Genomic DNA, 14,687 nt, shown 5'->3' on the forward strand with positions numbered 1-14,687 from the left:
TAAAATGATCCACCCAATTGCGCTGGACCAGACAAGGGCGTACGATGTGCACGGGTCTGGCCATGTCGCCCTCTCTGTGTGGATGGGCGGATCATTGTGGCCGGTTTTGCGTCGACCATTGACGGGAGATTCAGACTGGTGTAGTTGCGATATTGTTCAAGAGGAGCTCAGTAGTGAGCCATGCGTTGCTTGTGACCGTTGTTGCTGTGAGGTGCGATGACCGTTTCCTTGTTGATCAAAGGATCATTTGGCTGGTGGTGAAGAGGTCTCATCGGACTTGCCCGCAGGCGCGTTGTATCCACCACGACCCATTGTTGGGATTGAGATTGAGATTGAGATTGAGATTGAGATTGACGATGATAGATGGTAGATAGTAGACTGGTATGCACAGTAGACAGCAGAGGCGAGACAGAGGAGATGCTCAAGTATGTAGACGGATATAGATATAGCTTGGAGCAAAGCGAGGTTTGTATAGATCTGAGCTGGGAATAGAGTAGAGACCATAGCTCTAGCCGATCCCCTTCGTCTTATATTTATACTTGGGATGAGCCCTTCAGGCCAGAATCTTCCAAGCTTCCATTACCCCCATTCGGGCAATGTTCTAGACGAACCCCCCTGGAACCATGTCTGACTCAGGGCAAAGTCTCACGAAGGGACTGGATTATTCTGGTTCATTGGGACGTAGAGCAGAGCCCGAGTCAGATCCACGCGGGAGGTAGCCAGTACCTGGGTGCGGGCGCACCCAGGCTTCCCGCGTGGGAAGGCGTTCGCAGGACGAGCCAAAGCCCAGGTAGCGGGTACCGTGCCACTACATGCAAGCTGAGCGCGTAAATTGCGAAGATGACATCTTAGTCGATCGGGGCCTTTTTGGCCTTTGTTCCGAATGATTATGCACGAGAGCCGATGTATTATTCATGCTTTTTCAGCTGGAACCTTGGCTTGGAGACATGAAACATGAAACATCATTCGGCTCAGGGGCCCCGGGTTGGCAGTTGACACCCAGAAACAGCTTATCAATGAAGAATGGAGGAACTGCAAAAGTGGTGGATTAGCATATCCCGAAGGTCAGATTGACGCTAAGAATAGATCCGAAGCTCTAGAAAACGTCGACGAGCTTGACGATGTCATCGTAGGATAAAGTACAGCCGCAACTATAAATAAAAATAAGATATTTTCCCACGTTGCGCCCCTGCATCTTCCATGTGTCTTTAAGATGATCATTGGGGGCGAAAAAGGCCCCCGGTGGTGGTTCATCGTGAAAGGTCCAACGGTGCTGCTAACCGCCGCCACACTATAGAGCGTGGGGGCCATTCCATGCTATCTTGCCGTGACGTTCTATGTTTAGGTCGCCGTTGCTAGTTCGCTGATATGCATGGGTTCTCCAACGGCATCAACCCCGAGATTGAGTCACCGATGATGATGATGATGATGATGATGATGATGATGATGATGCTATAAACAAATCGACCTCTACAATTCCCACGTCGACCTCAAAAGGGCAAATGAATCGGTCACACAGGCCGGGAGATATTCGCGATGCTGGTTCTAAACACGAGTTGATACGAGGTGGTAGGCTATGAGTCTTCAAGAGTCATGTTGGTAGGATCCAACCTTCAGTGGTTATTATTATAACTCAGGCCGTCCTGGTTGGCGGGTGATCGATCTCGGGAGACACAGCATACCTCCTAGGAATGCTGGAGTAGTCGCCTAATCAAGGGAAGCTGATGGAAATACAGTGCTACCTGAGGGTCAGGGATGATTGGAGGAGGCGGTGTTGATGAAGATGACTGGATCCTGTGCACTGGGAGCTTGGAAGATTGGACAGCCTGGTCGCCTAAGTCGTGATTGGGTCACTGGAGATTAATGCAACGGTGCCGGTGATCCAGATTAATAATTATTATATTGGGGATCTATGGAGTCTGGTCTCGACTACCAGGATGCACAGAAAACAAAGCAGAAGATTCTTCGAAACCACCGTCATCACGTCGTACGCCATTCACAGGCTGTGCAAGAATCCCAGGAATGCGGCACAAAAATAATAATAATACAGAAATCCATCGGTCCCCGTACACCCAGATGTATATGCATAGGTATCAAGAATATCATAAGAGCGGATCAAGGGGGACATCTACCGAGAGCGCCATTTCCACACCTTCCAGGAGATCCCGGTTCGTCCATCCCGCTGGTAGATGCGCCAATAGTAGACGGGAATCCCCGTGATAATGAATGCCACCACAATGAGGGTCTGGAGAGGCTCGGCAATGACGGCCCGGCTGAGGAGGAACAGGCTCACACAGCAGAAAATCAGGGGCGTGGTGATCCACGTGCGGTAGGGACGCTCCAGATGCGGTTCCCGAATGCGCAGCACGATCAGGCCCAGCACAGTCAGGAAATAGAATGTATATCCGGCAACCCCATAGAAGGTGACGAGGGTGCCAAACTCGCCCACGGCGATGTAGATGCCCGTCAAGACCGCATTGAAGGCCATGGCATTGATGGGCGTGAAGCCGAGTCGAGCATCGTCGCCCAGAACACGGGAGATGGACTTGCGGGCCCAAGAGCGGCTGCGAAGACGGCTGCCAGCGGGGGCGCCCTGGGAGGCGGAGCTGGAGAAGCCAATGCGGCCAAAGATGGAGGGGAGAAAACCTTCCTTTCCGGCCGCATAGACCAGGCGGCCACTGGTAAAGGTGGTTGCATTGAGGGCGCCGAAACAACTAGCGGACACCACGAGCGCCAGGACGAGACCGCCTACGGGCCCGAACACTTTACTCCCAAATTGAACCGCAACGGTGTTGCTGGCTTCAATGGTGTCATGGGGGAGGACGAGGAAATAGGCGACGTTGGCCATCAGGTAGGAGAGAATGACCAATGGCATGGCGGTATGGATCACCCGGGGCAGATCACGATTCGGGTTCTTGAACTCGCCAGTCACGTAGTTGGTCTTTCAAGTAGTTAGCAGATAAGTCAATCGGCTTATGGGAAACGGGCATCTTACATTATCCCAGCCATCAAAAGCCCACAGGCCCGCATACAGCGCCACGGCAAAATCAGAGATCTCGGTGTTGGTGCCCTCAAACCAACCGTGTGTTTTCCATTCCTCATTGGCCTCGCCCTTCACGGAAAAGCCCGTAATCGCGACCACAATGCCGGTGACGGTCACAAACAGTAATGCGACAAACTTGAAGAACATGAGGAGGTCGCCAATACGAGTCGCAATCTTGGTCGAGATGCAGTTGAACAGGGTCACAAGCATTAATCCTCCTAACGCAACACCCTTGTTGATCCACGGGTTGCCCATAACCACATCAGCACCCACGAATCCTCGCACAACATATTCGCCAAAGATGATCGCAATGATCGCCGCCGACCCCGGTTTCAGAACCAAGACGGCGCACCAGGTGAAGAGGAAGCCCATGAGATCTCCAAAGATCTTAGACAGGTAGACCTGAGCACCCCCGTTCAACGGGATTGCGCCTCCTAGCTCCGCATAGCTCGCTGCCCCCGTCCAGGCAAGCACACCCGCCACGGCCCAGACAATGAGTGCGGCGCCCGGAGACCCAGCATTGGCGTTGACTTGGCTGGGAGACGAGAAGATCCCAGAGCCAATAATCAGACCAACAATGAGTGACAGACCATTCAGATACGTCAAGGTCTTATTTCGCTCCAATGACCCATCCTGGCCTTGGCGGTCCAACGCCGGGGTGCCTAAGGGAGCATAGCCACCTTGTGTTTGCGAGAGCGGGAACAGGTTGCCACCAAAGTCGAATGCGGACGAAATCGAATACGACCGGAGGCCTCGTTGATGGCCTGATTCGAGGTAGTCATCTCCTGCAGGGCCTGCCAGAGGATCCTCATCCTCGAGCGAGAGCTTGCGCGACGACGAGATGCCGTCGGGGGACGACGATCGTGAGGAACCATCGACGGAATTGGGGGACGACGAAGCGAGTGAAGCCAGTTCTAGTGAATCGCGTGGAGCGGTAAGGTTGCCATTTCTGGACTCGTGGGCGAATGTATTCGACATTCTCTCTCTCTCTCTTATCTCCTTTGTACTTGGTAGATGGTTGGGGAGGGGCGTGATGCGATGCGATGCGATTTCGAAGCCGAACGCTAGACTGGATTGGTTAAAAGACAAATCTCTCCATGTCCCCCCGAGATCGTATCAAAATGTGTATATGGAAAAAGGGAGCGTGGGTGACGGAGGTGTGCGAAAGTTGCCAAGGGGTGCAGTTCATTCGGGGAACGATCGCCCAATCGGATTCCCCTTTGCGCCAAATCCCCGCGCTTTTCTTTTGTTGAGATCTAAACCACCTCCCATGAAGGCCTTACTCCCCTCCCGGCGCTGCAGCTGCAGAGCCATTCAGCATGCAGGTCGACACCGGTATGCTTCTACCTCTTCTACCTCTTCAAATACCTCCGCGACTGCTTCTCGGAAAACCCGCTGGTTGGGGGTTCTCTTCGTGACCGCCACGGCTGCTGGCGCTGGCGCCTATGTTCGATCACAAGGCCCGGGGTCGACGACATTGAATGAAGAAACATTCACCAAATACAGCCTCGTCTCCAGAGTACCGGTCTCGACGACAAGCAGCCTGTTCACCCTCCGACCCCGATACCCCAGCGGGGACAACTACGACGTCTACGAAAATGCGTGGCGCATTGGTGTATGGAGTGTGATGTTCAAGCAACCCCAACTACAGATCGGCCGCGATTATACACCTCTTCCTACGACATCTGCGACAACGTTGACCGTGGACGAGGAGAATGAAGGGTATCTGCAGTTTTTCATACGGAAAGATCCATTCGGAGAGGTCTCCCGATACCTGCATACCCTGAGTATAGGAGCAGATATTGAAATGCGAGGACCACAGATCGAATGTGTCATCCCTGACGAGACGAAGGAGATCGTTTTCATTGCTGGAGGGACTGGAATCGCACCTGCTTTGCAGGCTGGACATTCGCTTCTGAGCCGCCGCAATGACGAATTCCGACCGAAGATACACATTCTCTGGGCCAATCGATTGAAAGAAGACTGTCTTGGGGGCGTGAGTGATACACCCAGGGCTTTGCCGTCTCGCAGTTCCTGGTTCCCATGGTTTGGTTCCAAGACCATCACCCCTGAGCAGGCAGCGGCGGCACCACTCGACGAGACGGCCTCTCTCATTGTGAAAGAGCTGGAAGCCCTCAAATCACAGTACCCGGGTCAGGTGAAAGTGGATTATTATTTAGATGAGGAAAACCGCTTTATCAGGAAGGATGACATCTCCGAAGCTGTGAAGTCTAGTGGTCCAGACGACTCGCCTCGGAGTAAATTGATCTTGGTATCAGGTCCCGATGGATTCATCGGCTACATGGCAGGTCCCAAGGTTTGGGCCCAAGGACAAGAACTTCAAGGTCCAGTGCAGGGGGTGATTAAAGAACTTGATCTAAAGGAATGGGCTGTATGGAAGCTATGAGCACTGTGTCCAAGGTTTCATCATGTATCATTATGTTTTGTTTTGGGCATATAAGCATATACCATATATTGGGGAGTTATGTTGAATAGTGAAAAGCTTTCCCAAGACGCCTGGGCGTCTCACTCCAATGACCCAGTACTTTTCTCGCTTCGAATGCTCAGGTTGAATCCGTTCATGTATCAATAAAAATGGCACCAGGGTAGCCTAGTTGCCAGTGGCGAAATCATCTAGGTACTTGGCCAGCTTCTGCACATTCTCAAGGGGAACGGCGTTGTAGTTGCTGGCCCGCATACCGCCAACGCTGCGGTGGCCCTTCAGGCCCTGGAGCAGTCGCTTTTCAGCGCCAGCCAAGAACTCCTTCTCCTTGGCGTCATCTCCACCGTGAACGCGGAAGCAGATATTCATGCGGCTGCGAATGCTCTTGTCGGGAACAACCTGGTACACTTGCGGGTACTTGTCCAGGGCTCCATAGATGAGCTCGGCCTTCTGCTTGGCGACCTCTTCCTGTCCGCTGACCTTTTGGGCTCCGAAAATGCCCACCAAGTCGGCCATCACCTGACCGGCGATCCAGAGGTTGAAGATGGGGAGAGTGTTGTAAAGGGAGTTGTTCTTGGCGATAGTAGCATAGTCCAGGACGACAGGGCCAGGCAGGCCACCAATGTTCAAACGGTGCAGGAGAGCAGGGGGAGGAGTGGCAGTGTGAGGAGGAAGCAGATCCTTGCGAACAATAGCGAGAGTGATGCCAGTGACACCAATATTCTTTTGCGCACCGCCCTATAGAATTGGTTAGTCCAGCTTGTCCCCGGTTCATTCTCTGCTTTGGGTGCACTCACGAAGATCACGGCATATTTGCTGACATCAACCTTTCGGCTGATGAAGTTCGAGCTCATGTCGGCAACGACCAGACGCTCATCTTCCTCATCCTGGCCCTGGGCCTCCAAGGACTTGGGGAATTGCTGGAATTCCACGCCATCCACGGTCTCGTTGTCACAGAAGTAGACAAATGCGGAGCCTTTTCCACCCTCCTTCTTGGTGGGGGTCAAGGACCAAGTCTCCTCTGCGGGGATAGTACCGAACTTACCACCGTTGGCTTTCCGGGCGTCCAGAGCAACATTGACGTACTTGGAGCCCACCAGGCGGGCGGCTTCTTGCGAAGCCTTGAGCGACCAAGAGCCGGTAACCAAGTAATCCAGCTTCAGTTCCTCATCAACCTCTTTCTGCAGTCTCTGGAACACCAATTCATCCACCTGAGCCTTCTCAGCACTGGGATTGGCCTTCAGCACGTCGGCTTCGGCGCGGCGACGGCGGCGCTCGATCCAGACGGGGACGAGGTTTTGAACGACGGCACTGAACTCGCCACTACCACCAGCTTGCATAAAGAGAATCTCGTAGTTGTCGGGGATATCGAGGAGGGTAGTGAGGTTGGCCTTGGCGTCATCGAGGATCTTGTTGGCGGCGGAGGAACGGTGGGAGATCTCACCGAGACCGAGACCGCTATCGTTGAAGTTGACGAATGCCTGTGCACCAGCCTCAACAACGGAGGTGGGCAAGGGAGCTGGTCCAGCTCCAAAGTAGGAGACTTCTTGCCGAGAAGGCATTTTTTATGATCAGTTTTGGAGTGTAAGGGTATGGGTATCTAAAGGAAAGGAAACGGGAGAAAAAAAGATGCACGAGTGGACCGCAGGGTGGATCAACCTTAAGAGTCATCGCCGTCGAGTTAGAGTCATGATGCTTGAGTAATCCCTTTTTAATTTTTTATTAATTGTTATTTGTTATTTGCAATTATGAATTCATCTAACATTGCACGAAATATCTCAAGTTCCTTGAGCCATGCGCTTTGCCTACAGCTGTCCTTCGTGTTCATACATTTGGGCCATGGCGGGGTATGCTCAGGGTATGCAGAAATGTTGCGGGGAATTGACCATTTTCGATATTGGAACAATCTAGGAAAATAAGATATATCAAGAAAGATAGGTCAGTTCCTGTCCTCTATATGGCCTATAGTGAAGTCTAGGGGTATGTAATGTCTAGAGATCATCTCTAGGTATGAGCTCATGGCGGGGTGGATCTCCAGGATACGAAAAGTGAACAGCCAACTGCGACTACCACATACCATAGTGATAAGTCATCCGGTTCTGAGTTCTTCCAACAGTCCTGCCGTTCGTAAGTTGTAGATCCTGGACTAGAGTGCTTTGTACTTCCACTTGCACAGTTAAATGTTCATCAAAGCCGACATCGGACACCGTATCATCACGTGTCTGATATCATGTTTGCTGTGTTTGGTCTTATGATGTATGTTCAATTCTAATTTCTCTCTATTTTCACAATATCTTCTCCGTAGAGATGTTCGATACCCCTGTTCTCGCCTCTAGAGTAGTCTGATATGACCGCCATTTCCATGCTGGAACCTTGGCTGCATATATTTCATCAATTTCCACAAAGGTGCGGCCTCGTGTCTCCGGCATAAAGAAGTACACAAACACAATGATGGCAGCCATGCATCCCGCAAAGACGAGATAGGTCTTGGCTCCAAGATTGGCCGCATCGGTAGATGTAAGCTGAGGGACCACGAGAGTGGTGATCACAGCAGTCACCCCTTGGCAGGCAATGGTGTAGGACATCACGTAGTGGCGGAGCTTGGCAGTGGCCATCTCAGAAGGCATCACGTTGGATAAGGAGTAGAATGACGAGGCCCAGAAAAAGTTGAAAATGAAGCCCAACGCTGCAATGGCTACAGTGGAGTTCTGGCTCTTGGTGTCAAAGGCAAGACCACCGGCTATGACATCAATCACAAAGAGAATACTCATGCCGACAAATGCCGTGGGGCGTCGGCCCGCACGGTCGATCACCAGTGGGGCTGCAAGGGTGCCGGCCAACGTACAGCAGGATGCAATGATAGTCAATGTGAATGCATTTGCGGCTCCAATCTCGGTGAGGAAGACGGTTGTATAGGTCGTGGATAGGATGACACCGGAGATCTGATTCAGGGAATAGAATGACCCTGCCACCAGAGTTCTTCGGAGGTGATCTCGGCGGAAGATATGCCAGAATTGGACGTTGGATCGAAGCTCACGGTTATTCTTTTCGCACAGCTCCATGAGGTGGAGCTCTTCATCTACCTGCTCATCACTGAACCCCCGCAGTTTTCGTAGATTATGTCGGGCCTGCTCCATATTTCCCTTCGATACAAGCCATTCCGGGCTTTCGGGAAGCGGTAAGGTCAAAATGACCAGAATGACAGGAATTGCACACTGTATAGCTAGCGGGATTTGAAAGGATGGATGGCCGCCGATTTTCTTGGTGCCCCAGACCACAACCGTGCCGATCACTCCGGCTATGAGATTCAGAATATTGATAGAGCTGACACATCTACCTCGAATAGAGGCGGGAACCACCTGCTAGAATTAATATCTGGATTCCGAGTACATTTGGAGACTATTTCTTACCTCGGAGAGATATAATGGGGCGGTAGCAATAGCAATGCCAATGGCGACCCCATTCAAAGCTCGACCAGCTACAAAGGCCCCAAGATTCGGCGCAAAGACTTGAAGCAAGCTGCCACCTAGAGACAGTGTGTAGGATGCCACCAAAGGCCATTTTCGTCCCAAGTGAAAGGTCAAAGATGGGGCGAAAAGACTTCCAATGACATCGCCCACCAACGGGACGGAAATCACCAGGTTCTGGTTGCGAGCCGTCAGAACCAGGCTTCCGGCAGTTTGATCACCACCTTGGAACGTTTCCACCTGGAGGCCAATTAGTGTCAGAAACAAAGGCAGATTGACATACTGTCAGACTCACAAATGCGGGCAATGCAATGATCGGTGAGATGACCTTATCGTCATATCCAAACATGAATGACGCAGCACCAAATACTATACAAGCCACCACGAGAAGCGTATTGACTGTGCCTTTGTGATGATGCTTAGAGCGATCAACGTGTTCGATCTCGGCGGATCCAATTCCATGTTTATCGGTAGACATGGCCCTGCGAAGGGTGGTAATCCAGTGCTGAAGCAGGGCAATTGGAGATATTGACACGATGGACTCCGCCATCATGGCGGGCTTATATATCTGCACCCAGTCCAACGGTATTTATGTCATGATAGGGGGTGGGTAGAAGGTCCCCACAATTGAGGTGTTGGAATTTCCCCATGTTTTCGTTTTTTTGCCGCCAGGTTCGAGGTGCAGGTTACTAAGACAAGTTTCGCCGAGGTTTCCCAAAGCAGCAACCAAACGATTGCACCCAAGCATTGACGATTAAGGATATTATCACAGTAAACAGTACATACTGAATATGCATGTTAGCGGGGCTCCGCGATCGAAAGCGTGCCGATCCTGGGGTTTTAGTTCAATGTCAATTTCGAATTTCGCCGACAATAATCCGTCATAATGATGCCGAGCACATCTCCGACTAACTCCCGGAACGGGAAATCTTCCATGACCTCTTCATCAGTTATGTCGATTTAAATCAATTGATGATAGCCCATTCGTTTCTCCGAGTAGTCTCCTCAGTGCGAAGCTCAGGCCCATCGAATCATAAGCGGTGATATCAGTGCCGGGGATTTAAGATTCGACTCAAGTGCACCACTTCTTCCCTCGAAAAGTCATTACCGACTAGATTCAGTATGTCTGCTGTTCTGAGCGCGCCAGAAGTTGATCAGCTCCGTCGAGAAAAACATTTGCAGTCGTCTTGGGACAACCATGAGCGAAATATTCCAAGCGCATCGTTGAAGCCATCTTATCATCTTGCCGCCCCGAATGGTTGGATGAACGACCCTTGTGGTCTGGGATACGACCCTGCCACAGGCCTTTACCACGCCTTTTTCCAATGGAACCCATTTGGAAATGATTGGGGCAACATGTCCTGGGGCCATGCTACTTCAACCAATCTTGTTTCATGGGATACGTTCCCAACGCCCGCTTTAACGCCGTCGGCGAAGTATGACCAGTATGGTGTTTTCACTGGTTGTTTTCAGGCAACCAATATCCACGGAGAGCCTGGTGCTTTGACGGTTCTCTACACCTCTGTCAGTCATCTGCCAATTCATCACACGCTACCCTATACCACGGGCTGCGAGTCTCTGAGTCTGGCCATCTCAGCCAATGGCGGGAAGACATGGGAACGTCAGGACTGCAATCCCATTCTCCCGGGACCACCTGAAAACATTTCCGTCACTGGCTGGAGAGACCCCTTTCTGACCACTTGGACCAGAGGGCATGCAAGTGGCTCAGACTCACGGTCTGATCTGCATGGATTCATTTCAGGTGGTGTTAAGGGCCAATGCCCCGCCGTTTTCGTGTACACTGTCCAGCCTGATGATCTTCGGCAATGGAAGTATATCGGTTCTTTGGTCAATGTTGGCCTCAATTTCCGCCCTTCACGATGGTCCGGTGATTTCGGGGTCAATTGGGAAGTTGCAAATCTGACAACATTGACAAACGACGGCCAATCCCGTGACTTTGTCATCATGGGCGTTGAAGGTTGTTTGCGCCCGGAGATCACTTGTCAAAATGCCGGAGAAGCTCGCCATAGACGTGATCCAAGAGGTCTCATGTGGATGTCTGTCAAATCATTGGCAAACGCAAATGCCAGCGATGCGCTCACATCCTACAATTTCGCTGGGTTCTTTGATCACGGTTGCTTGTATGCGGCGAATTCTTTCTGGGATCCGGAGACATCCCAGCGGATTGTTTATGGCTGGGTGACCGAGGATGATCTTCCTGACAGTCTCCGTCATCGCCAGGGATGGAGCGGTGTGACCTCGTTGCCGCGAGTGACGACGCTGATGACAATACATAATGTCACAAAAGCACGCTGCTCGCTGCTAGAGTCGATAACATCGATTGACCTGGTCAAATCTTCAGGAAGCGGATTCACCATTCATACACTGGGTATCAGCCCGGACTCGCGATTGTCTCGTCTTCGACAAAAAGCTAAAACTGGCCATCTTGCAAAGTCGTCCTTGACAGCTCGGGTTGCCTCCGCTCCTGCGACCTTCTTGCCGTTGAGTACAAATAAATGGGAGCTACAGGCTTCGTTCTCCGTTGGCCAGTCATGTGAACGGGTGGGTGTCGAGATTGCACATAGCGCTGGTGAGTGAACGTCTTCTTTTTGTTCCTATCACGTTTACTCACGATACATTATCCTCCAGATTTCAAAAGCTGTACAAGGCTTTCTTGGGACCCATGTAAAGAAATATTCACCATCGATCGACCTCCAGTCGACCAAGAAATCAATCACGGGCAAGAGTCAGCCCCACACACTCTTTTCACTTATCTGGATGATCAAGAAGAGGTCGAGGAAGCTCTCAAGATTCATGCCTTTTTTGACCACAATGTACTGGAAGTGTTCGTGAACGATAGAACGGTCATCACAACCCGGATCTATCACCCTTCAGACCAATGTTTTGGTGTCAAGTTCTTTGCTGAGCCCGCCGAACAGCAGGACGGGAGATCCTCTACTGTACTTCTGGAGGCCGATGTTTGGGATGGACTTGGGATAAACTTAAACTAATGTAAGGTATCGTGCCATCGCGGCTTTGGAAACTATTTATCCTTAATACAGAGCATAATATCAGATACTTGAAGTTCATCAGGACATGTCTACAAATCATTTCTCTTATTTACACAAAATAGAACAGAAAGAAGAAAAAAAAAAAAAAAAAGAAAAAGAAAAAGAAAGACCAATGGAAAGTTTTGGATTTCATTGCTGAGCCCAGCCTGAACCCTTGCTCGCAGGAATGTGTAGCGAGCGTAGGTGGGCTTGGTACTTCTCCAAGTACGGATGGTTTCCACCCCGGAAGCTTCTGAAGAGAAGTAAGAAGTCTTCTGCCAATGACTGTGGTGTTGAGGATGGGGAGATTGATTCGGGGTAGGCTCCCAAGGGGGTCATTCCGGTACCAAATGGTGGGCTGATGTTACAAAGGATGTCGGTGGCCCCTATGGCGATATCATACAATTTCTCGGTCTGAGGGTCATTAGCAAAGATCATCAAGGTTCAGAAAGGATCGGTTGTACATACAAGGCCGATTCCATGGGCTTCCATAGAGCTCAGTCGTAATGATCGACATGTTTGAAGCGCCGATTCTGCGATGGTGACTGCGTAGCCGAAGGTCATTTCCGGTCGCTCTGGATTCGCTCGGAGGAGGCCGTGATACAGGCATAGAAGCCAAACACGGTTATGAATCCATTTCTGCGTGACGAACACATCTGCAGCTTGGGTTTCGCGCAGGCCGATGGCCAGGAGAGCGTTGCTGTCATTACCATCTCCCTTTGCTCTTTCGAACCAATCATATCCTTTATATCTTTCAGCTTGGCTAACTCGCGCAAGGCTGTCATGCATAGATAGTGCCTTGGCTTCGGTAAACTTTGGACAAAAGCCGGTATTGATGTCGCACCGTCTATTCCAGCAATGAATGAAATCTTCATCAATCGAGTCGAACAATTCCATCATTCTCGCAAGGCCCATCATGCCCTCGGCATCTTTCTCGTTGTGGACAATGATGCCTGAGACAAGACTATGAGTCGCATTATGTAGAAATTCGTGCACAGAACGCATGCTGAACCCAGGTTTTCCTGAAAACGTCACTGGGTGGAGTCTTTGAAGGGCATACGCTCTGCAATACACTGATTAGCACAAAAATTCAGTTTCAATGTTAACAAAGCCGAATCCTACCTCTCTGTGATGGACAACACAAGGTAAGTCCTTAAATGTTGACCTTTCTCTTCACCGGGAAGATCACGATATGAGTTGGGGTCATTCAAACCCAGGGTAGAGGCAAGATCCAAAGCTTCCCGCATCCGAAGCCAAGCGGCGTTATGCTGGTTGCTTCCGAATAGACAGCCGAAAAGGAAGAAGCTGGTCAGAACGGCCTCGATTGTGGGGTTTTCGCCAAAGTCAGAGCAGCTCCGCATCTTAGTGGCTTCGTGCATCATCAACCGCGCTTGAGTGGCGCGGGACGCAGTCGGGCGCTCGTTGATTTCAATTGGCTGGGTGAGTGAAAATGCGCATAGCGATAGTGTCATCGCTCCGAATTGAGGGTTTTTGCGATGCTCTTGGCACATCATGCGCGTGAATAGGGAAGCCCGGCTTAGCACTGGGACGGTGGGATGCAATCGGTCAAAGTACACATCAATCCAAGGGATCATGTTCGCTTCGTTGATCGAGGCAGGCCAGAACTCTTCACCCTCTAGGTTCTCCGACGGCAATGATCCGGCGGACCCGACTGCTGGGGAATAGATGTTCTGGTGTTCATGTGGATGTATGTTCATGGCCGGAACATCGGGTGTCTGGACGATGGATGGTAAGGATGGTTTGAGATAGATATTGCTTCCTGGGAATTCAAAAACGGGCACCTGGGCGCCCAAATTATCGGGAAGCCAGTATTCCACATCCTGGTGGTCATTCCAGCCTACCGCACTGCTGCCATGAGATTCCAACGATGCGTTCTCAGAACCCCAAGCGTCAACAGCCGGTGATGGCGCCAGGCCCGCAGCGCCGTTCACTGGTATCGCGACGTCGGGGGTCGGCGCCCAGGATGATCCCGACAAGGAAACGGGTTGGCCAGGTTCGACCGAGGAGGTTGGAATGTGATATTGGAACGCATCGGGTTTGCCAATTTGGTCCTGTGGACTATTCGGGACGAGATGAGTTTGCTGCTGTCGAATTTGCGACACGCGACTGAGCATTGGTCAGACCACTTCCAGTGATGCCATCATCGATCATGACTTACTGTCCGGTTGGACCGCGCTTCTTTTGCGGTTGCAGAAATGTACAATCGAATCCCATAGACTGACAGGCCTTGCAGGGTTGAGACAAGCTGCACTGTTGCGGGTTAGCGCCCGTTTCTCCCTGCGCGGTAGAGGGGTCCAAGACTTGGAAATCCCATTTACCTTGATCTTGCGGAACTTGCATTGGTCACACGCGCGCTTGGTGATGTTGGCGAGAGGTTTATTGCGCGTGCGAATCGCACCAGGTGCACCAGAGCTCGGCGACCCTGTTGTGGAATCCATGACCAGGGTGCCTCGGCCGCGCCATCAAGCTTGGAGACAATGGGGGAGGGGGGAAAGGGCTGGTTGGTGGTTCTGAATGGGTCGAGGTTGAGGATCCGCGACCCACATTCAGTTGGGAAATCGTTCCCCGCTTGAGCTGCCGTGAACGGAGACTCGTGCAATCCAAGTCATCAACTTGAGTACGTACGAGGATGGATTGAGGGGAAATCGCATCGATGACCCCAA

The 14,687-nt window shown here is 51.4% G+C and overlaps 6 protein-coding genes across 6 annotated transcripts; 2 read left to right on the forward strand and 4 right to left on the reverse strand.

The window, feature by feature from the left end:
* Positions 1–2,128: 2,128 nt before the first annotated feature.
* On the reverse strand, positions 2,129–4,021 carry N7484_001673 (putative amino acid transporter; the record flags this gene model as incomplete). The annotated part of the gene is made up of 2 exons (XM_057112093.1): positions 2,129–2,941; positions 2,996–4,021. 2 exons carry the CDS (start codon positions 4,019–4,021, stop codon positions 2,129–2,131), a joined length of 1,839 nt encoding a protein of 612 aa, XP_056976830.1.
* Positions 4,022–4,313: 292 nt separating this feature from the next.
* N7484_001674 (cytochrome b5 reductase family protein) lies at positions 4,314–5,450 on the forward strand (the record flags this gene model as incomplete). Its single annotated transcript, XM_057112094.1, has 1 exon — positions 4,314–5,450. The coding sequence occupies one exon, from the start codon at positions 4,314–4,316 to the stop codon at positions 5,448–5,450; it is 1,137 nt and encodes a 378-aa protein (XP_056976831.1).
* A 204-nt stretch (positions 5,451–5,654) lies between these two features.
* N7484_001675 (O-phospho-L-serine:2-oxoglutarate transaminase) lies at positions 5,655–7,048 on the reverse strand (the record flags this gene model as incomplete). The annotated part of the gene is made up of 2 exons (XM_057112095.1): positions 5,655–6,224; positions 6,284–7,048. The coding sequence occupies 2 exons, from the start codon at positions 7,046–7,048 to the stop codon at positions 5,655–5,657; spliced, it is 1,335 nt and encodes a 444-aa protein (XP_056976832.1).
* Positions 7,049–7,771: 723 nt separating this feature from the next.
* Positions 7,772–9,506, reverse strand: N7484_001676 (uncharacterized protein; the record flags this gene model as incomplete). Its single annotated transcript, XM_057112096.1, has 3 exons — positions 7,772–8,845; positions 8,897–9,193; positions 9,249–9,506. The coding sequence occupies 3 exons, from the start codon at positions 9,504–9,506 to the stop codon at positions 7,772–7,774; spliced, it is 1,629 nt and encodes a 542-aa protein (XP_056976833.1).
* Positions 9,507–10,075: 569 nt separating this feature from the next.
* N7484_001677 (glycoside hydrolase family 32 protein) lies at positions 10,076–11,964 on the forward strand (the record flags this gene model as incomplete). Its single annotated transcript, XM_057112097.1, has 2 exons — positions 10,076–11,543; positions 11,603–11,964. The coding sequence occupies 2 exons, from the start codon at positions 10,076–10,078 to the stop codon at positions 11,962–11,964; spliced, it is 1,830 nt and encodes a 609-aa protein (XP_056976834.1).
* A 189-nt stretch (positions 11,965–12,153) lies between these two features.
* Positions 12,154–14,462, reverse strand: N7484_001678 (CeGAL family transcription factor; the record flags this gene model as incomplete). The annotated part of the gene is made up of 5 exons (XM_057112098.1): positions 12,154–12,417; positions 12,472–13,066; positions 13,126–14,130; positions 14,183–14,274; positions 14,343–14,462. 5 exons carry the CDS (start codon positions 14,460–14,462, stop codon positions 12,154–12,156), a joined length of 2,076 nt encoding a protein of 691 aa, XP_056976835.1.
* Between the last annotated feature and the right edge of the window lie 225 nt (positions 14,463–14,687).

The sequence above is a fragment of the Penicillium longicatenatum genome, assembly GCF_028827895.1.
Source record: "Penicillium longicatenatum strain IBT 33135 chromosome Unknown contig_1_segment0_segment0, whole genome shotgun sequence".
NCBI lineage: Eukaryota > Fungi > Ascomycota > Eurotiomycetes > Eurotiales > Aspergillaceae > Penicillium > Penicillium longicatenatum.